Source organism: Misgurnus anguillicaudatus, chromosome 24, assembly GCF_027580225.2.
Source record: "Misgurnus anguillicaudatus chromosome 24, ASM2758022v2, whole genome shotgun sequence".
Taxonomy (NCBI): Eukaryota; Metazoa; Chordata; class Actinopteri; order Cypriniformes; family Cobitidae; genus Misgurnus; species Misgurnus anguillicaudatus.
In genome coordinates, this window is record NC_073360.2 from 15180746 (window position 1) to 15204149 (window position 23404).

A 23404-nucleotide genomic window follows, 5' to 3' on the forward strand; every position below is an offset into this window, starting at 1 on the left:
TGGAAAAGCGGTCCACCACCATCAGAATAACGGTGTTACCCTTGGAAATAGGTAAGCCGGTAACAAAATCTACAGCCAGATGTGACCAGGGATGAGTAGGAATGGGGTAGGGTTTAAGGAGACCAACGGGAGCTTAATGAGAGGTCTAGTTTTGAGCTCATACCTGACAGGCTAATACAAACTGTCTGACATCTGACACCATATAGGGCCACCAAAATCGTTGGCAGATGGTAGTCAACGATCTCCGAACTCCAGTATGGCAGGACTCCCCGGCTCACTGATGGGCACTGTCTTTTACCGGACAGTTCCGTGCTAGATGTCCAGATTTGCCACAATAAAGGCAGAGTCCGTTGAGCAACCTCCGCTCCCTCTCCTTAGGACTGAGTTTCATCCTTCCTAACTGCATCGGCTAGCTCAGCGCAGGGGGAAAACAGACGAAGGATGAGAGGATGAACCGGCTGCCTCGTCCAGGAGAACGTGGTGTTGTAGTGAGTGCCGATGACGGTGGTGCAGTAGACTGTTCTCGGCGATCGAAAAGTTTTAACGTCTCCTTCCGAAAATCATCAAAGGACTGGCAAAAAGGAGCTTGAGCATCCCAGACCACCGTGGCCCAGGTGCAGGAAATAACCGGTCATGAGATCGCCCTGGTGACAGACGCGCACGTGTGGAGCTGTCAAAATACAAAACAAACACACACACAGAGAAACAAAAAGACAGAACGGTCGATCAGACCGAGATCGTGACAGGTTGAGCCCATGAAAATGGATGAACGTCAATCTGATAAATAATTTGGATTTGTCTCTAGGAAGCTAGTTCTAGTTTTTTATATATTTTATATCAGTATAAAATTTCTTCAGAGCACCTGTTTGAGTATTTTACATCTTTGTTTTGCATCTGTGGCTGTTTTTTTTTGCCAAATTTTATAAAAAAAATATGTTTAACCCAACAATGCTCTGTGTGTGAGATTGAGCATGTATTTTCTATGTAACATTTGTGCTCTAGTACCAGGCCTACCTTTCTGTGTTTACATTTTCAGATTTATTCTGGATGCATAGATTTTTTTTGACAAATAAAAATAAAAAAATGTTTTTTTTTTGCATTTCCCATTCATTTCAATTGGGGTCATTTTTACTTTGTAAAAAATGACCGCAATTGTCTCACTTTGACTAATCTACTTTTAAATGATGATGTTTTAAATGATAATTAATGATGTCATAAGCATAACGCTTAAATATTAATAATTTTCTTACTACACTGTCAGAAAAAATTTTCAAAAAATGGTCCCTACACTGTAAAAATTCCTTGCTGCACTTAACTCTTTCCCTGCCATTATTGAGTTATCTCGTCAATTAAGAGAAAACGTTTCTCTCCCAATGACGCTTTCCTGACGAGTGTTTATGTTAATCTGTAATTCTGCTATTATTCACTAGGTGGCGCTCCTATCTAACTTATAAAAAAACGTAAGCATCAACTTATTCAACAACATTGAAAACTCTGTATGTCTTGATAATCATTCTGAATCTGACCTCTAACAAAAGTCCTTTACAAAAATACAACTTCTTTTTGAAGAAACCATATTTAAAAGGTTATTAAAAGAGAACAAATGAAGATAGGATTAAACTTCTTCTTTTTTTTGTTTGAAAGCAGAGGGTCTGTTATTTCATTTAATATATTTGTATGTTTATATATTTATAAAAGAAAGGCATTTTCTGAAACTGTTGTGAAAATCACAAAAAAATGCTGGCGGGCAACTTTAAGAAAAAGGCTGACTAGTTAGAAGTTGCTGAAATGAAGTTGTAAGTTGTATTAAATTCATGTGTATAAAATCTTTCTTTTAGAAACAATTCTTTGCTAAATAAAATGTAGCTTGTTTTGAAGAGTATATGGTATAGAAATTGTCTCCAAGGACAGTGAGACAGCATAAGATGCTTATTATCTTTGCTTCAAACAGGATGACAACACATGTTTATTTAATGACTTTCTGCTCTAATTAGGCCTAAGGGAGACAATCTGTCCCATGTAAGCTCTTCTAATAATCCCAAACATATTCACAAGCTATTATTGTATTGTGTTTGTGTTGTGTATGGCCACTGACATCACTTTAACCCAATGTTGCATAATGATCAAATATACCAAATTAGCATACTTTGCCATCATTTTTATTTGCATTTGCATTCATGAGTGACGAATTATGGGATTTTGTTTAAATCTGATTATTTAAAATACTTTTGTATTTCCTGTTGAACAAACTCAAGAGTTTTCTATTTGTCCCCAGTTTGACAGCACAGTGTGAATGTAGGCCTTTATGTTTTCCCAGCAGATGGTGATATGATACAGGACAAAGAGTGAGGTTCTAACTGTGGTTTTAATATGAATCCTTTTTGCAATATGTGTAAAATGTACAATTAAAACATGTTACATATATTAGACAGATAGATGGAAACAATAGCAACCAAACACAGATAAAAGATGGTGTGTACTAAAATAAACAAAACTCAAGAGCTGTATGCACATTGCCTCTTCATCTTATTTAAAATAAGGTATAAGATATATACACGCTTGTTTTTTTTTAACCAAGCACGGCTAAAAAAGGGATGAGTCCAGCCAGTTGGGTTATTATTTAACCCAGTGGTTTTCAAACTGGGGGCCGGGGCCAGGGGGGGCCCAGTTTTATGACATTTTATAAAATACATTCATTTATCATGAATTCTGTGTAATTAAACATAAAAAATAATAAGCCAACTAACCAACAGCACTACTAGGTATAATTTAAAATTTTTTGTTTAATTAAAATATTACATTTTAAAACTGTTTTTGTCATAAATCTTCTTTCGGGGGGCCGCGAAAAAATGCACTGTACACAAGGGGGGCCACACGCTGAAAAAGTTTGGGAACCACTGATTTAACCTATGCTGGGATGTTTAATCCCAAAGTGCTGGGTAGTTTTAACCTCATTGTTGGGTTAAATATAAAAATATAATTTAAACCACGGCTGGGCCATTTTTGACCCAACGCTTGGCTGGAAATAATTCAGCATTTTTGTGTGTGTGTGTAAAAATCTTATTCCACAATGCAGTGAAGGCCGGTGACTTCTTTTTCAGGGGTGAACAATGTGAAGCTCGTCACAACCTGTATTAAGCTCCCCGTCATCTATGTGGCTCTTCATGTCAAAATATGTTCGGGACATCATTAAAATTTATGTGCATCACACGTGACGTCAAAATACGAGCCTGCATGCTGCTGCAGACACTTCGAAAGGGTTTATAATAAAAGACACGCTCGCGTTTGCCAGATACTTGCTTACTCTCATGTAATCAGAGTTCAGTGTCTTCCAAATATTTTGTGAATGTAAGCATTTCTTTTATCATAAACCATTTTGACCTGTGTCCAGCAGGCATGTATTTTGACTAGATGCATTATGCATAAGGTTAACATGATGCAACTAACGCATATTTTTAATTCGACCCCCTCGAAAGAGAAGTCACCTGCTGATATTTTTGCTTTTTATAGTTTTTTCAGACGTTTTGGAACATTTCTCAGATCAGATATTATTTTTCAAAAAACAACCTCCACATCATCAAGTCAGCTGTGCACAACATAAAATAAAATTCTCATTTAAGAAGATACAAGCACTGGCTTATATTTGTGTATAAGGCCATACTTGGACAGCTTCCTTTTTATATGAATAGTATACTAACTGTCAGTAGTCAAGGGCATAATCTGCGTTCAAGTAGATATATTCTTTTAAATGTTCCTTTAATGAAGACAGAGTTTGGGAAAACTGCTTTTATCTATAGTGCATCAACTGCTTGGAATGAGATTCAAAGATCATTGAAATTGAGTGTATTTATGTCAATGACTGAGTTTAAACTGTACCTCAACCAAACATTCCAAACTGTCTGCACTTGTTCTTAATTTTATTTTATTGTTGAGATTATTGTTCGATGTATTTAAGTTGTTTTTATGTTGTCTATTGTGTGCTGCTACCTTGGCCAGGGCTCACTTGTAAATGAGATATCTATCTCAATGTGATTTTCTTCCCTGGTTAAATAAAGGTATAAAAAAAAAAATTGTTTTGGACAAAATGCAAATGCTTTGATTCAATCATGTATGATTATGTACAATTGTCCACTGTTTGCTACATGTTCAATTGCTTATGTAATTTTCATTAAAATACATTATACTGGTTTCTGTTGAATAGTCTTGCACCTCAAAACATATAGGAATTTGATTATCGTGCAAGGCATGTCATGCAAAATTGGTGACCTTTGTGTTATAATCTGTTACTGTAAGCATGTTTTCCACTCTAAAAACAAACGGTGCTATATAGCACCAAAAGTGGTTCTTTGCTCGTAATCATAGAAGAACCGTTTTTAGTGCCATATAGCACCGGTGAAGCACCAGTGAACCATATGTGGTGCTATATGGCCCATTTGGTCCTACACAAGTGCTTCACTGGTGCTTCACCGGTGCTATATGGCACTAAAAACGGTTCTTCTATGATTACAAGCAAAGAACCACTTTTGGTGCTATATAGCACCGTTTGTTTTTAGAGTGTTTTTTTTTGTAAATGTGAACTGAATTGATAAATTGCTGTCAAGTGAATCCTGAATTTTTTTCAGAAATTGGACATTTCTTACAGTGTACAATGAACCTTTCTAATTTTCCTTTTACATCAGAAAATACTGAAACCAATAATCGTGGTATATTGACAACATGGCTAAACATTTTGACTATCTTTTCATGAACAATGACACACAGACTTGCCATTCTGATGGGTCTGACATGTTTACTGGCATAAACATTTACCTTTGAGAAACGAACTAAGGATTTTACAGGCTTTAGTTTGTACGAATTGTTCTGAGAAATGCATGCATTATTTTGCATATTTTAAGAATGATTCGAGAGAGGCTCCAAACCGAATAATAAAAACCACAAATCTAGTTGTTTTTGTGTTTCCATACAAGCATGAACAGTTAGCATAATTTACTGTATCAATTAAACTATTATTATTTAAACTTCAGTTTAAATTCTAGCTTTTTTATCTAGATACTAGATAGATATAGATCGATCGATAGATTATCTGTACAGTGCATGGTTACAGTACATCAGATGTTAATTTTCATTTTTGGGTGAACTATCCCTTAAAGATCCCAAATTCTAAAAGAAATACAGACTTACTGGCATATGTTTTCAGTGTACTATTAGGCATACTATAGTGTCAGCATACTACTGTAGTTAATGTACTCCAATGTCACAAATAAGAAATGAATGGGGACAATGATTACATCACAAATTTCCCAAAATTCAATGTGTACAATTCAGTGTGCACCAACATGAAACGGGGATCAGTAGTAAAAAACTTTGTGGACTTTTTGAAATATGTATCCATACAAAGAAACAAAACTCCACTATCATTTCAGATGTAACTCAAATTTTACCAGACAAAAAGAACAGATCATACATTTTTTAACAAAAACCACAAAAACAATTGTTATAGTCTTGTTTAATTGTTTTCATCTCTTTCCGTGGGTCAACTCTGGTGGCATAACAAGGCATAGCTTTCATCATGTAACTCCTCAGGACTTCATCTCTAAGACCATAAATGAGTGGGCTCAGAAACCGGGGAAGCAAAATGAAGCAGAAATAATAAATAAAAGACATATCTGCTTGAGTCAAGCTAACACGCTGGGTAAACAGGAGCTCTGCAACCGGCTGAGAAAAGGCCATCATGCTGAGGAACAGCTGAAATCCGTGCAGCAGCACTGTGTGGAGAGCCTTCCTCACCGATGCCCGGTCCTGCCTCATGCTTCTGGTCTCCAGCAGGATCCGGATGTACGTGAAGAGGATCACCACAGCCACCATGGCGAAGAAGATCCCGTTCAGGCTCACTTTGAACAGAGACTGAATAGGCGAAGCGTTGAGCACAGCGGTTTTGCACAGCACGGGCGTAGAGTAAACGTCTACGCCCGGTTTGAGCCGCATCAGCACAAAGTCCACAGTGGGCAGAATGCAACTGATGAACCACAGGCTCAGAATGATGACCCAGATCCATTCGGGCTTCCAGATGGTGGGACGGTGAAAGGGGTAAAAGATGGCTACGTAGCGCTCCAGAGACATGGTGGAGAGGATGAGGGGGGTGTTCAGGAAGGTGGCGGTTGACATGAACAGCAGAGGGGCGCAGTAGACGATGGCGAAGTTGACGCTGCCCATGACTAACAGGAAGAGAAGCACTGAGGAGAGAATCTGCAGGGTGTCGTTAATCAGCATGTAGGTGAAGAGGATGTAACGTGAACTGTCAAAAAACTGCCTGTGAGACGCAAACGTGTAGAGGGTCAGGATGATGAAGTACAAGAAGGCAATGAAGAGTGGGATAACCACACACACCTTCACAATGATAGACAGGTTACTGCTGGATGTTGTGTTGCCTGAGAGCTCGGTCAGATTCGGCATGGTTTCGAAGGCTGAAATGCAGTTTGAAATAAGGAAGATAAACATACAATAAAAGTATAATAAAAGTCAGCTTAAGGCCAAGTCATTTACACCTATGAATTTGGCAAATGAATGTATTTGATCCAAAGTGACTTACAGTGCGTTCAATAGAAATTAGATTTTTGTTTTCTAGGAATACCCATAACCTTGGCATTAGTAGGGCAAGGCTTTACCAGTTCAGCTACAGTTACAGAACAAACAAAAAAGCAAACAATTCAAATATAATGTTGTGCGATTTACAGTATCGCGTTGAAAAATGGAGAAACTGTAATAAAGAAACTCTAATGTAAAATCAGTACCATGAATTGGTAGTTCACTTACCACACTGCCTCTGTTGGTAAAGAAATCAAAAGATGACTGGAGGTGGGTAGACCTTTTATATATATATATATGCTTTGCCAATGTACATCATTATAGGGGACTGAATCACTTTTTCGGCATGTTGCTTATGGGAATTGATTCCCAAAGGATAAATAAGTTTCACACTAGTCACAAAGCCTCATTATAGTAATTAAACAATCAAAGTAATGCATGAAAGAGCAATGTAGAATAGATAGATCATAGATAAATATAAGTACCTTAACGGTACATATTGGTACCTCAAAGTTAAATACTGGTACCAAAGAGTACATATTAGTACCTCAAAGGGTAAATATTGGTCCCTCAAAGATACATATTAGTACCTTAAAGGAACAGTATGTAAGAAATGTATATCAATTAATCATATAATGGCCCTGATGTCACTAGACATTAAGAAATAATTTTCATTTCAAATACTTATATCACTGACAACAGTGCCCTGGCCAGGATATTGTCATTTAAAAAGTGGAGTTGCAGCCCTCAACTGATGTTTATGTTGTCGTTTTGTGTATTGGCCACCAGTTGTGTGATTGCAGTACCAGTTTTAGCCACAAGTTTTGTGATTGCAATACCAGTTTTGGCCACAATCCTACATAGTGTTCCTTTAAATGTTTATACCTCAAAGGGACATATTGGTACCAAAGAGTTTCTATACCTCAAAGTAGGGTGGCCATTCGTGCCAGTTCCTCCGGACACGTCCCGAACATGTTTTCGGGTTCGTTCTCCGGAAGTCGCGTTGCTCGACCACATACATCATCGAGGTTCTCACATTTCAGTTAAAGCGACACCATGTAATCTTTCAACCTTCATAATAAATTTTCAAGACCCTTGTGATAGTACATCGAGTTTAAATAGGTTGAATGGGGTCTGTATCGCTTTTACTCGTACTTTAAAACTTAGGGTTTCGGGTAGTAACCAAAGCAAAAAAAAGACAAAATTCGACTGCTTTACGGCATACGTCACTTCCTCCACACAATTTTTTTTAACGTGAATTTTGCTGGAGGCTACTTAAGGAGTGTAGAGGTCAACTTCTATTATGTGACTGTCACGGACCTATTACACGGGCGACCCGGGTTTGATCCCCCTTTAAGGCATTTTTTAATATAAACTCACGATCTTGATTCATACATAAATGCGATCTTCTTTATAAATGACGGCGATAATCTTGCATATAGTTCAGTGTATTCAGATGCTGCGTTCACATATTTATCTTTCTTTTACTGTCTATGGTATTTACATTACAATCCAGGATGCTATAGCAGTCAAACTTGCTCAAACTCACACAGTGTAAAACCAAACCCTATTCATTCACCAATCCCTATTCATTCACCAATCAGATCCGAGCGTTTCTCTCTTCTCTCTTCCTCATTTGCTGCGTTCCGCTGTCACTCGCGTGACGTATTACAAAGCGGCAGACCTAAACACATCGGTTTACTTGGATTTGGAGCAACAATTTTCACACAAAAGAGAGGAAATACGAGCGCCATTGAAGAAAATCCTGGTGGCGAGGGAGAGAGAGAGACGATGCAACAATATTTGTTTCGAAAAAGGCAAGGGAATACTTCTGGTCGTTTCTCAATTGGACGGCTGCAGCCTCCGGAGGTCAAATATGCAGGCTGCATACGTCATCAAGCCTGGTTTTTAAGGTAAACTGAACATTACATTCGCAAGTCATAAGCATACTGCAACAATTTACGATTAACTAAGTATAATAGTCAACTTTATAATTGTTAATATTCTGAAATAATACAGTCTTGATGACGTATGCAGCTTAGAAATACGACATCCGGAGGATGCAACCTTCAGATTGAGAAATGGCTTTTGCCACGAGTTCCTCATCAGAAAGTTGTAACATGACTGCATTTCTCCCTGATGCCTCAAAATGTTGATCGTTTAGCGTTTTAAAGGTTTAGTTTTTAGTTTAGTTTTAAGGTTGACCAGTTCTTTTCCTTTGCGACAGTGCTGCGACGCTTGTGGCCTCAAGGGGCGCTAGGCGTGAAAATACATGTCTAGCGCCCCCTATTGGCCAAAAAGTTCTGCGGTGTGCCTTTAAAATACATTAGAAAAATAAGATTTATTTCTTTTAAGACATACAGTCATTGTAGTTTCATTCTTACCTTGAAATGTAACGGTTGCTTTTCTGAAATTAAACCTGGAATATTAAACCTTGATGACGTATGCGGTCGACCAACGCGACTTCCGGAGAACGAACCCAAAAACATGTTCGGGACATGTCCGGCGAAACTGGCACGAATGGCCACCCTACCTCAAAGTTACATATTAGTACCTAAAAGGACATTTGTACCAAAGAGTGCCTATTATTACTTTAAAGTTACAATTAGTACCTATTAAGTTACATATTAGTGCCTATTATTACCTCAAAGTTACATAATATTACATAAAAGAGACATATTGGTACCAAAGAGTGACTATTATTACCTCAAAGTTACATATTAGTACCTAAAAGTGACATATTGGTACAAAAGAGTGCCTATTTTTACCTCAAAGTTCAAATTAGTACTTTAAAATGGCCGTGGCACAAGACTTTTTTAAGATGTCAAATAAATATTTGGTGCCCCAGAGCTCATATGTGAAGGTTTAGCTCAAAATACCATATAAATAATTTATTATAGCATGTTAAAATTGCCACCTTGTAAGTGTGTGCAAAAATGTGGCGTTTTGGGTGTGTCCTTTAAAATTCAAATGAGCCGATGAAATGCAAACACTGATCACAATGATGGTGGTTTCTTGCAATTAAAACTCAATTGTACTTTTCACTGCACTAAATGGCACTGCTGTGGTTGGATAGTGCAGATTAAAGGGCGGGGTATACCTTTTTTCCGCGTCCGCGTCCGGCTCGCGCGCGCACGCTCAGCTTTTCGAGTATACTCCCCGTGGCTAGACGAGGATGGCCGCGTTCGACACTATGCAAATGATTTCTTATTCAAATTATTAGTCTAACAGGCTGTCAGGGCAGCACTGATTTGGCGACACTTACAGTACATTAAAACATTAGGATAGGTGAAGAAAAGTAACTGAGCCACCATTGCAAACACAGTTTAGAACAAACAACAAGACAACAAAGAACAGGAATCAAACAAACATGCTCCACAGCTTTCTGTTCTTGGAAGAAGTAAAAGTTAAAGAAGAAAAACGATAGTGTGTGTGCAAATACTGTCTATGTCCTTTGTATAATTGTTTATAGTCGAGTGCCCTGTCTAAATATGTTCACGCGCATGCGCTGTTGTACGCGGACTGTACGCGCACTGTCCGCGTGGTCTCAAATTTTGGGCTGCACACGGACGGTCCGCGTGGACGGCCGCGGACCCTCTTGATGACGAAAATGACGTCATGCGGACGGCACGCATACGCGGACGTCCCTAGTATACTTTCGGCTTAAGGGGTGGTATTATTATAATAAGAGCTCCTTATGACATCATAAGGAGAGCCAAATTTCAACAACCTATTTTTTCATGTGCTTCTAGAGAATGGTTTCTAGGTTGATAGAAGCACTGGGGACCCAATCATAGCACTTAAACATGGAAAAAGTCTGATTTTCATGCCATGGCCCCTTTAAAGTTACATATTAGTACCTAAAGGGGACATATTGGTACCAAATAGTGTCTATTATTACCTCAAAGTTACATATTAGTACCTAAAGGGGACATATTGGTACCAAAGAGTGTCTATTATTACCTCAAAGTTACATATTAGTACCTAAAAGGAACGTATTAGTACCAAAGAGTGCGTATTATTACCTCAAAGTTACATATTAGTACATAAAAGGGACATATTGGTACAAAAGAATGACTATTATTACCTCAAAGTTACATATTAGTACATAAAAGGGACATATTGGTACCAAAGAGTGACTATTATTACCTCAAAGTTACATATTAGTGCATAAAAGGGACATATTGGTACCAAAGAGTGCCTATTATTACCTCAAAGTTAAAATTAGTACCTTAAAGTTACATATTAGTACCTAAAAGGGACATATTGGTACCAAAGAGTGCCTATTATTACCTCAAAGTAGCATTTTAGAAGCCCAAAGGTACATATTAGTACCTCAAATGTAAATAGTAGTAAAGTACCACAAAAGTGCATATTGGTACCACAAAGGTACCCAGCAAGCAAAAACCGAGACAAAGTGAAATGACCGTTAACTATAGACTCATTATGGTCCAGTTATGAGTAACCCACTTCTAGCCTAAATAACCTTAAATTTGGTTACATGCCGTTTTTGCCAAAACAATGTAAAGTCAACAGGTGTTCAAGGTGTTACGTTCTAAACGCGGTATGGTTAGATTTCTATTGGACTTTCACTGGCAGCCCAAGTTTTGCCTTGCTTAAGCCAAAATTGCTTGTACATATTTGTACCAAAGAGTGCATATTAGTACCTTAAATGTTAGTACCTCAAAAGTAAATACTGGTATCAAAGAGTGCATATTCTATACCTAAAAGTTACATTTTAGTACAACAAAGGTGCATATCGGTACCAACTGTAAAAAAATTCTGTAGAAACTACAGTGTTACTTGCAGCTGGTTGCCAGTAACTTACCGTAGATTTAAATTGATGTTATTACTGGCAAGGGTTTGTTCAAAGTTAAATAAATATTTAATATTAACAAGTCTTTATATTTAAGTTACCGGCAACCAGCTGTAAGTAACACTGTAATTTCTACTGATTTTTTTACAGTGTATTTGTATCTCAAAGTTTCATATTAGTACCTCAAAGTTGCTTATTAGTACATATTGGTACCAAAATGTACATATTGGTACCTCAAAAGTACATATTAGTACCTCAAGGTTGTACATATAGGAAAATTATTTTATAAGTTATAATGTATCTTGCTTTCAAGGTCTTGTGAAAAAAAATCTAATAAGGTGATAACTCGTGACTTTATACTCATAATAATCTCTTAATTATTAAATATTTCCCCACATATGCGTATATGTTATCTGTCAAACATTCACAGCTTCAAAAACAGGCACTCCAAGTGTTTATATGTTTTTATGGCCGGACATTAACAGAGCTATTAATTATTAACTGAACTCTGGTGTTTGGCTTTATTTTACCATATTGTTTGCTCTGCTGCGTGGCAGATGTTGTACTCAAATAGGAAAGTACATTGTCAGCTTAATCGACACGTTCAGTAAGACACGTAACTCACAGGCGCTTGTTTTCTAGAGTGCACTGACCTAAGCAAAGCAAAGATAATGTTTAATTATATAATATCAGCGGTAGTGAGAAGGTTAGACAGACCAGCTATCTGCTGATATAGGCCAACAAGTAGAAGTTGTGACGTAGCTCTCTGACATACTTTAGTTGGCTCGAGTAATGTAAACATCAGAATGAACTTTGATCCTTTTTCTCATTTTAATTTTAAATCATTTGCCAAGACAACAACTTAAGAAAAGGAAGCTCTCATTGTCAATATTAAACCATTATTTACTGGAAAGAAGAGTTGGGGAAACTGGGGCAAGTTGTCACACTGGCCTCTCAATAATTACAACGTTTAAGTCCAACTGCACGAATACTTCGTTTCTATATTAAAGATATCAAGGTTATTTTTCACAGAATGTTCTTTACATTACGTAAGATAATTTCAAAGACAGGGTCACATTTTTGCACAAATATAGATCATTTTTAAGCGTTCACAAACTATCAAGCATCACTGTAGGCCTAACCCAGGAGGGATGTTTATCATATTGCTGTGTGATTCTCTCAAGGGTAAGATTAAATCTTCACAGAGTTATTTTAAATCCTTTGTGACTAATTATGTGGTTAAAAAGGCCCCTGTGGTTAACCACAACATTGCATATCAATGTAATTTGAAGTGTTTCGTAATTGTTTGGTAGAGCTGTTGCTTTGGAAAATGATGCAAGCTAGTTGCTAAGCTGCTTAAGCCCTTTGCAAATTTAATGGACTAAGATGCAAAGCAAATGTTTATTTAATGACTGTACTCTGAGTAGGCACCTGAGAGACCACCACGACACACAGTACTTCAGTTTTAATGATGTAAATATGTTTAATAAACACTGGCCCACTGAGAGCACAATACCCAAGACATTCTCATTTAAAAAATAATGGTAAAAAATGAACTTAAAGTTATGATTTATAAACATTATCAATTTTTTAGAGCACCTGTCATCAGTATAATAACAAACATGTATAAATGATGTATAAATGCACCCTTATGACTGGTTTTGGGGTCCAGGGTTACTTTTTTATATCGATAAACAATTCTCCAAATATAGTATAGGTGTAGTTGCATAGGTGTTTTGAAAAGGTGTCACATGTTAAAATTATATTCATTTATAATTGTATTATGCTGTATTCAGGAAGACATGAAAGAGCACTAATAAGATCGTTAAGAAAACATTCACAAAGGAACTAAGCTGCAGTCATTGCTTTATAATATTTTGATGACTCAAAAAGCAAAAATCCTGCTACCATTCATACCTGGTGGGGGTTTGTACTCCTGAGTTAATTTAAGTCCGAACTATCAAGGACAAAGGTCCAAACGTGTCATACTTGGCTATTCACTGCATGCATACAAAATTACTGTCACTAGATAAAGCACTTGTTGACAGTCAGTATGATCATAGCTGTGGTGGCAGTACATATTTCTGGACTGCGTCTGGCATGTTTGCCCAGACAACCTGATCTCACGATCGCATTTTTCCGTGGCCCTGCTGGCATTCTCAAGGATTGGTTACTCAACTGTTTTGTCCTATTTTCTTACCATTTTCGCTTCGGTTTAGGGTTAGATTTACATGAAATGACATCCCTACCCAAACCCAACTCTAACCCCAACGCCAGGCGACAATTGTTTAAAGTTTAGAAAATATAAAAGAATAAATTAGAAAAAATTGTATAAACCAATACTTAAAGTGACATACTAACGCAAACGCCAAATCTAACTTTATGTACTAATAAACAGCCAATATCTCAGTAATATTAATGTTAATTACCAACCAGTTACCATTATTCTTATTAACTCACCAAAATAGTGAGAAGGATACATAAAAACATGCATTAGACTTTAAATTATGATGTTAAATCTACTATTGTAAATATACACGCTTTCATCGGACGCACATGCAGTGACACGATTACGCGTCTCTTCGGAACGTCACTTCCGGTTACTGTTAGTTTAATGGTCTTACTAGTTGCTAAACTGAACTCTTGAACAAATACCTCGTCGAAAATAACAAATGTTTTGGTTTCCTAGGTAATCAACATGTTGTTTATTTAGCTTGTTATATAAAAAAACTATTTTGAAAGAACTTTGTTGTTATTTATTCTTAGAGGAGTTTACCGGAAGCATACGTGTTTATGTTGTTACTGCTGAAACCATCTATAATTGTTCTACAGTCCATACACAGTATTTAGTTTAATTACATCAGAAGTAACTGTAACTTAATTACTGGACAAGCCCATACAGGTTGATTGAACTTAAAAAATTTATGGAAACTCGTTGCCCTAAAAAAGTTAATTTTGCCTGGTAACTGAAATAACAATTCATTTTAAGTTTAATGAACTTAATGTTTTAATTCCTTCCAATATTCCTGCACTCTTTACCCGGATTAGTTGACATTACTAGAAATTTGTGAGGAAACCTGTTTGCATATAACTTTAGTTTTTATCACTTTATATTACTTTTGATGTTATAAATGGTATTATAACACAAAATTAATGACTGACTTAAAGTCAATCATTGAATAAACGGTGATTCTTTACAGAAACACACACAAAACTTTGTTTTGACATACATTGTCAGTACTGTGAAGAGAAATACAATAAAATGTTTTGAACAGGCTTTATGTACGGAAACACTGATCACCTGAATGGTAACTTCACAAAATTATCATTTAAAACAAAACAACCTCAATAATATAAGAGCTTGAACCTATATGACATTTTATTAACAAATATTTGAGTAGAGAAAGTTCTTATCAGTTTTTATTATGTGAAAAGGCAGAAAATAATCAAAATATTCAGGCGCAAAGGATTATGGGTATTCCCCACAACATGAACTAATAATTTTAAGTTCATTTTACTTGAATGTTTTAGTTTAATGGATTTTGTAAGCTTAAAAGTTAAATCAACTAAACTTTTTAAGTTTTGGCTTCAAACAGAAAATATTAAGTGATGTTAACTTGATTGTTTAAGTTAAGAAAATTTCTGGGTTAACAGTGTACAAAGGAAAAAGTATTTAAATTATACTAACTAATAACTTTGTAACTAATTACACCCAACACTGGTTGCAATGTAACTGCTTGGCATTTGTTAAGATGACATCCTTAAATATAGATTAATACAAAACATCATGCTTAAAAACATACTAATTTATTGTGTTATTGAATGTTTATGTATTAAACAAGTTAATAGCAAAAATATGTTGGCTGTACAGATAAACAGAACATTTTTGAGAGGTTGTCAATGCATTACTGACAACATGATTATGAAATGAGAATCATTACAGCATCGTCTTCCATTCTAAACTCCTAATTAAGTGTTTTGAACAACTGAGTGCTCTGACTGGACTCCAGGGGGATAAATCTCACATACAACCTCATTATCGGGTGTAAATATTTTGGTTAAACTCTGGCCATCAGAGAGCACAAAACATAAACACAACAAATTCAAACAATTTTGTGAATGTTTCTATGTTAAACCAGTTTTGAAATAACTATAATATTAAAATAATAATAATAATAATAATATATACCAACCAGAAATGCACTGGCCTATAATTGGCAGATAAAAGCATTTTTCCTACTATCGGAAAGTGGTGATAAAATCACTATCAAAAGCAGCTTAAAAACACATCAGAACTTATACTCTGTGATTATTTTGAATTAATTGCAGATTCTGCCAAAAGTATATGAAGAGTTTGGTTCCAAAACGCAATAAATCCATTTTGACTATTAATTTCGGTAAAAACTTGTTTTCTATACCTAGAAAGTGACAAGATGCACACACCACTATTTTCTGTTACAAACTTTCACATAGCATCTTTAGGTTATAAAAACATAAAAAATTCAAATCCATAACTTGATTTTCAAAGATTTATTATAAAAAACGAATAATTTTTTTCCACAAAATGCAATAAATCCAAGTTTTTTTTTCCAAAATTCTATAAATCTATTCAATCAATGTATAAATGTGCATTCATTTTTGCCATTTTATATTCATTTAGTTGAACAGTTGTACACACTGATTAAAAAAATAAACATTAATGGCATTAATCAAAACACTTACTTTGTCATATTAGGAACACTGTCATTGCTGAGCGATTACACTTGACGTCGTCGCTTAACATTTTTCACAGCGATCAGCTGTGATTCTTGTTGACTTTGAGTAAAATTATAAAATGATTTTCAGAAGATCCCCTGGGGTCAATGTGTTAGCACGAGAGAAGCTAGAAGCTGTCGGGAGAACAAGCGATCGTCTCCCGAGTGCCTCTCGCGTAAATTTTAGATGTTGATGGCTTACGTTTCTTTCCCGTCACAGAAAACCATCACAGGTTTATCAATGCTATTAAAGTATTATTTTGTTTTTGTTTGTTTGTTGATCACAAAGTACAAAGTAGATGACCTAAACGCCATTGTTTGTTTACATTGCGTGTAATGGTGCGCTGTAATTTGTGGAGAGGATTTATTGCATTCTGGAGAAAAGGAGGAGTGGCGTTTATTGCGTTTTGGGAATAAAGGGAGAAAAGATGACAGAATAACAAGGCGGATATTGGATTTTACGTAAAATTAAGAATTTACTTTTAAATACTGACCTGATATAATATATGTAATATATAATATATAATATATGATTTTGGCAGGAACTCATTTTTTTCAAAAATGGCTTTTATTGCGTTTTGGAACCAAACTCTTCATATATTACAATTGTAAATTTAACGTGGCCTTTACTGCATGTTAAGGCCCAATCCCAATTCTAACCCTTCCCCCTTCCCCTTTGCTTTGCACGTTCACGTGAAGTGGTAGGGGTGTCTCAATTCTCTTTTGGCTGGAGGGGAAGGGGTAGGGGGAAGGGCCAGGTAGCCCTTCAAACGAAGATTTTTCGGGACCACACTTCAGACGAAGGGGTATGATAAATTTCCAATATGGCCTGTAAAAAAAAGTATTTTTTACATAAAAAGTAATTTAATAACAAATAATCACTTGTTTTATGTTGCCGACGCATCTATGACGTTGGATCTAGCAACGACTTATGATGACTTGTAACAGTCTACACTCTAAAAAATGATGTGTTGGATTTACTTAAAATATATATGCACCATTTTTGCATCACACTTTTTAAGTATTCCCAACTTTGATAGTTTTACTTAAAATTTACAAGAAAACCTGTGTTTTATTTACTTAAATTTTTAAGTAAAGAATGATAATGAACTCAAATATTTAAGTTCATATAACACATATTTTCTTGTTTATTTTAAGTAAAATTATTCCAAGTTGGGATTACTTAAAATATATATGCACCATTTTTGCATCACACTTTTTAAGTAAATCCAACACATATTTTAGAGTGAAGTTGGAGCAATTTAGTATACCCAATTCAGCTAATCTGCATGTTTTGGACTGTGGGAGTGTACACAGAAAGGTCTCCTGAACAAAGTCTTTGTCTGACTTAGCTCTTGCTTGAATCAGAGACCTTTTTGCTGTGAGGAAACAATGATGCGCGCTAACCAACTGTGTTGCCCTCTACACTGAGCACACACTTCTCAATCATGGTAACAATGAACAAACATCATTTTTTCAAAATAACTCTAAATACAACATATAACTAACATTAACAACATATCAACATAAATAAACCCAGCAAACATTAAAACAGTCATCTTTTTTAGTAAATATTAACCAAAGAAGTGAACATGTCGCAATGCATGCTGGGAACTATTCAGACCATTGTTTTTTTTTAAATTGCTTGTTCAGATTACTCAATTTGGCAAGTTGGGTAAACAAATTGGACAAAAACTTAAAACTCCAGTCAACAAATGATATTTGTTAACAGGATGATTATGCTTATTTCATTCAGTGAACACAAATTAATGAACTGATGCCCTTCAACAAGAAAAACTTTGTTTTTTGTTAAAAGACCATTTTGAAGTTGGATTTTTTTACAGGACATGTGCTTTACAAAATGGCTACGACAGATGTCATAATTTTTGGATGGAAAGGCATCATGGGAAATCACGTGGCTCTATAGTTACTTAAAATGTTATGCTAGGTTTACTTTATTTTGATGAAATTGTTATAGTAGTTAGCATTACTTATGTTTTTTCATTTTATTTTTGGATACATTTAAGTTCACTTGGTAACTTAAATTTTTGTGTTACACATACTAAATATGGTAAGTAGAGGTTGAAAAGTTATAAATACTAAGTTTTTTGTGTTTAATCCAATTACTTTCATAAGTTATGGTTGTTCAGCCAACGAATCGTTTTTTAGAGTGTAGTAGTGGTGTCCCATTTCTTAGGACAATATTTTCACCCCTTGCCCCTTGACACTCTGTTTCAAGGGGCAAGGGGAAGGGGGTAGGCGTAGGGGTAAGGGCAAGGGGGAGGGGTATAAAATAGAATTGGGATTGGGCCTTAATATATGCCTATTTTCCACATTCATAATCATTAAGTTGAGGAGACTATTTAAAACCCTTTTATAATATTATGTGCTGCCTCATCAAGTATCAGTATAACTCCCGCCTTCTAAAAAAAAGAGCCAATTGTCAAAGGTAAAGTCATTGCGTCTCACTGGTGTTCTGGGTTTGGGCCTAATACAGACAATATCATTAATTCTATCTTACTTATTTGTAAGTGTGAACTCTTGAAATGTGAGTGTGTATTCTCCGAGTCGATCGACTCGGGTATTACCCACAACGTGAAACAGACCCGGGACCCAAAGTAATAGATTGAGACCCGACACGGACCCGGCTGATCATTTAAAATCTAGACCCAGGTCAGGTCCCAGGTTCTCGTGTCTTCCGTGAAGACCTCTACTGAGGATATGGTTTTGTGTATACAGTGTATTTAAGCTATTTGTCAAAATGATAGCTTATCTCCTAATTAAATATTAATTTATAACTCTTATGCCTTGGCAACAGGTTTATTAACTCTTTCTCCGCCATTGACGAGTTATCTCGTCAATCTGCAATACGGCTATTATCCACCAGGTGGAGCTATTTCGCAACTTATGAAACCCGGAAGTATTGCCCTTGGGCAAACAGCTGTATGTCCGTGTATGTTTTAAAGATCGCTCTGAATCTGATCTCTATCAAAAGTCCTTCACTTATTATCTCAGCATTTTGCTCAAAATTTTGTGTTTTTGATGAAACCTACACATATTTGAGAGGTGATAAAAACAGAACACATGAAGGTAGGATGAAACGGATTTTTGTTTGAAAGCAGAGGGTCTGTTCTTTTAATTCATATATAGTATGTTTATATATTTAAAAGGAGCATTTTCTGGAAGGCATTAAACTTTTGTGAAAATCATGAAAAATGCTGGCGGCGAAAGAGCTAATAGCCTAGTTTGTTAATTTACAGCAGGTACTTTTTACACAGTCCTTTAATTGAACCATTACCTTTAATATCTGTCTAAAACAAAACACTTGACTCCTGCACTAAGGTTAAAACGTTATCCTCTTGAAGTTAAGTTTTGAGTTAACATTAAATAATTAAAACACACTTACGTTACAGTCTGTAAATCACAAGAGCGAGAATTTTCTAGCAAAGTTGGAAATGCCTTGGGGCATTTCAGATTGAGGCGTTTTAGGTAGCTCTCTTGATCAGAATTGAGAAGATGATGGCGATCCAAGGTTTCCCGCAGCACATTTCAGTTACGGCGGCCCGTATATTGATTATATAATTGTTGAGAGCTCTTGCTCATGTTATTTATGTGCATTATTTACATGCTACAGAAGTTACAGTCCTTTAAGATAATGTAATTAATAGTGGGAAATAATCAGTTTTTACAATTTTCAATGTTCGCCAGACGTTCTACAACATCTGCTTCATTTTGTGTTTATTAACCCTTTAGTTTCACTTCATCACACAGCTATTCCCGTTAGAGGTAAAACATTTAATTCATTAATAATCTAGTATGTGTTCATTTTCTGTCATAGTTTCTTTAAAATCAAGTTTTATTTATGTGTTTTAAATAAAAATATTTTAATTTTCATCATGACGCATACGCCCCACCCTTGTTTGCTACGCCCCCTGCGCCGCCCAACCCTACCACCTAACTAACAAATTTTCTGCGGGAAACCCTGGGACGGTACTCATTTGTTTATGAAAACCAGATTTGAACACGCCTCATTGAAAGAGACAGGCGACACACAGCGATAACAGTCTGAACGAGGGGTTAACTTTGGCACGACTGGACATGCCCCTCCAGTCACCAACGGTCACTGTTGCTCGTGTCGCCGGAAGTCGCCAATCTTTCATTGAAATCAATGAGATTGATCAATGGGGCTGTTTACACTTGGTATTAAGATGTGTTTTCATCGATCGGATCACAAGTGGACGAGAGAGACAAATTACGTTTACACCTGGTATTTAAATCCGTCTCTTTTGTCCACTTTCGACCTCTTCTGTGCTGAATACTATGAGGGGGTGGTCTGTGAGACGGTGGGCGAGTCTCTCTGCTGTCATTCAAACCTGAGCGGGAGTAATTATGAGTTTATATGGACGCAAACTAATATTATGTCGGAGTGCACTGCTTGTTTAGCAAGTAAACATGCTGCACAGTGTTTTGTACATGAGTATGTAAGAGCTTTCTTTGAATTTTCAGCACAATTGATGAAATAGGATCGCGCAACTTTCACACGCTTTCAAAATGAAACTACGGAGATCAGCCGCTTAGTTTTATCAATGAAAGGCTAAAAATAGCGCTGTTCACCGAATGTTCATGCCAGAAGTAAAAAAAAGACGTAAAACTTGTGTTTAATACCTCAGATTAGATAAATGGGCGGAGAGAAGGCGGTTGCGTGTGGATGTTCGAACGCATTCAACCACATGTGCGTTCCATTACTCCAAAGCGATCCGATCGAAAGTGGTTTCGACCACCTCTGGATGTGGTTGAAAGTGGTCGAAAGTGGACGAGCTCAAAACGTTTTGAACACCGTTTACATCTGGCATTAACGTCGTCCACTTGTGATCCGATCGACGAAAACACATGTTAATGCCAAGTGTAAACAGCCTCAATGAGAATGCCCCATTCAGACAGCCAGCGACCAGCAGTAGCAGAGCGACTCGATCGCATTCATTTCAATGGAAACCAGGCGACTTCTGGCGGCACAAGTGAAAGTGACCGTTGGCAACCGTATGGGCGTGTCCAGCGACGCGAGAAAGTTAAGAAAAGTTTAACTTTATGCAAATGTCGAGCGAATTTCGGGAGCGACTGCCAATGAGAACGAAGCAGTGGAGTTCACGTCATCCTTCTCTCATCAGTTACTGGCGTGGATCGTACTCATTTGTTTATGACAAGCAGATTTAGAAACAGCGCTAACATCGCTGGCTGTCTGAATGCGGCTGAAGACACAGCGCTTTTCAGATCCATGAGTTTTGTACAAAATCAGTGCGTTTCAGGTAGACATGGATATCTGGAGCTACAAAAATGTATGGTATGTATGTGGAAAATATTTGTTTTTAACCAAAAACCACCCTGCTGAAAAAAACAGCATCAAACCAGCATGGGAATTATGCTGCATACCAGCACCAAATACCAGCATACCAGCACCAAAACACAACATATGCTGGTATGACCAGCATGGGATGCTGGTGCTAATGCTGGTTTAGCTGGTGCTAATGCTGATTTGGTGCTGGTTTAGCTGGTGCTAATGCTGGTGCTGGTTTGATGCTGGTTTAGCTGGTGTTCACTAGCAAACCAGCACCAAAACACAACATATGCTGGTCTTGCTGGTATGCTGTTTTTTCAGCAGGGCACGCAAACACACAAAATAACGTTGTTTTTTAGCAATGAAATAGGTAGGTGTCCTTTAAATTCGCACACCTTTATATAATATAGGGCAAGTGTCTCATTAAATAATTAACCCCGATCTGCTCCGAATAAAGATTAGCAATTAGCCTATGAAGTAATGTTAAATGATCTTCATTAGATTTCTAAAGTGATCCATACTGAAACATATTGTTTGCGGGCTGTCAAACATGAAAACATGGCTTAGATTAGACATTAACAAGTGGAGAAATGCGACATGACAATCGCATAATTGATGAGAAGACAAGCAGATCAGGTGAGGTAAACATAACTAAAGAAACCCGCCAGCAGTGAAGTTTACAGCATTTTACCCACAGTCTCTGTTATGCTTAGATCAAGAATAAAAACGATAAAAGTTTGGATTGTAAGTAAGTTACTTGCATAAAGTGTGTTGATTCTCTCTCTACACCTCTTGCAAGGTCGATCCTGACTGACACTTGTGCCGCTACGCTTCAGTAATCGTCACAGCGTCGAACGCCTCGTCGCGTTCTATAGATTGTGACGTAATAATTAATTACCCTCGGCGCGAGCTTCTCGGTTCGATTCTTTAAAGCTCCGCATTTACATTTAATGAAAACCGCGACGAGTAAATTTAGCTAGTGCTCTTTTATATATCACATAAAATACAATTATTTTGTTTTATTTTATACAGGATTAAACGTCGAGGCAGCTCATGATCAAGTTCTGAGGTTGTAGATTTTAAATATGAATTGGTTTACATTGTCTATGATGTGCAACAAATACACTGTCAAATCTCAGAAAATATACTGTAGTTCAGTCTTTAAATTACTCTGATTAAGATTTCATCTGTCACACATAGGCTCTTGTATATTCTTGTATTATGTGATTTATCTTGTATTAGGTTTTATTTTATGGTTTATTTTCACATGCAGACTGAAGTGTTTGGCAGTTTGTCCATCTTTTGTGACAGTGGGTTTTGTCATGCTTCACTTCACCCAGCTGCTTTGAAAAGCAAGACTTTAGCATCAACAAGTGTTATGTTATACAGTGGTGTTTAAAACATAGCAGTGTATTAATAAAAGTGAATGAAGTGCAGAAATGTTATAAATAAAGTTTATTTCCTTATTTTAAATGTATTAAAAACATGACACATTTAATTCCAAATCAAAGCATTAAAAAATTGATCAAGTCAGTCTCAACATCTCAACAGCAGTGTCAACATTTTTTTCTGTAGACACTTAAAACTGGAGAAATTTCTTAAGAATAAACTTCACTTTAGACTATTGAATTACTAATATTTAGTTGCATAACCACTGTTGTTGATAACTGCTGCAAATCTAATCTGTATTAAGTCAATTGCAAACAGTTTAGCTTCAATCAGATGTCTTCTGACTGTCACAGTACTTACAGATCATCTTAGACCATCTTTGATCTTTCTAGAGGTGATGAAAGCCTAAAACTTTGCCATCCTGACTATTCTTCTATCTGTTTTAACAGAAGTTGCTTGTTTTCTGCTTTGGGTTTTTGTTGCCATTTTAAAGCATTTGAAATCATTTTAACTGAGCATCCTAAACTT

At 36.4% G+C, this 23404-nt stretch overlaps 1 protein-coding gene across 1 annotated transcript; it reads right to left on the reverse strand.

Annotated features, from left to right (window-relative positions):
* Positions 1 to 5186: 5186 nt before the first annotated feature.
* On the reverse strand, positions 5187 to 22324 carry or95a1 (odorant receptor, family 95, subfamily A, member 1). Its single transcript, XM_055196082.2, has 3 exons — positions 22245 to 22324; positions 6388 to 6464; positions 5187 to 6310 (listed from the first exon to the last, which is right to left on the reverse strand). Exon 3 carries the CDS (start codon positions 6268 to 6270, stop codon positions 5470 to 5472), a length of 801 nt encoding a protein of 266 aa, XP_055052057.2. The 5' UTR covers positions 6271 to 6310; positions 6388 to 6464; positions 22245 to 22324; the 3' UTR covers positions 5187 to 5469.
* Positions 22325 to 23404: the final 1080 nt, after the last annotated feature.

Coding starts and splice junctions, on each gene's coding strand:
- or95a1 (XM_055196082.2), bottom strand. CDS start 6,270: ATGCTGATTAACGACACCCTGCAGATTCTCTCCTCAGTGCTTCTCTTC.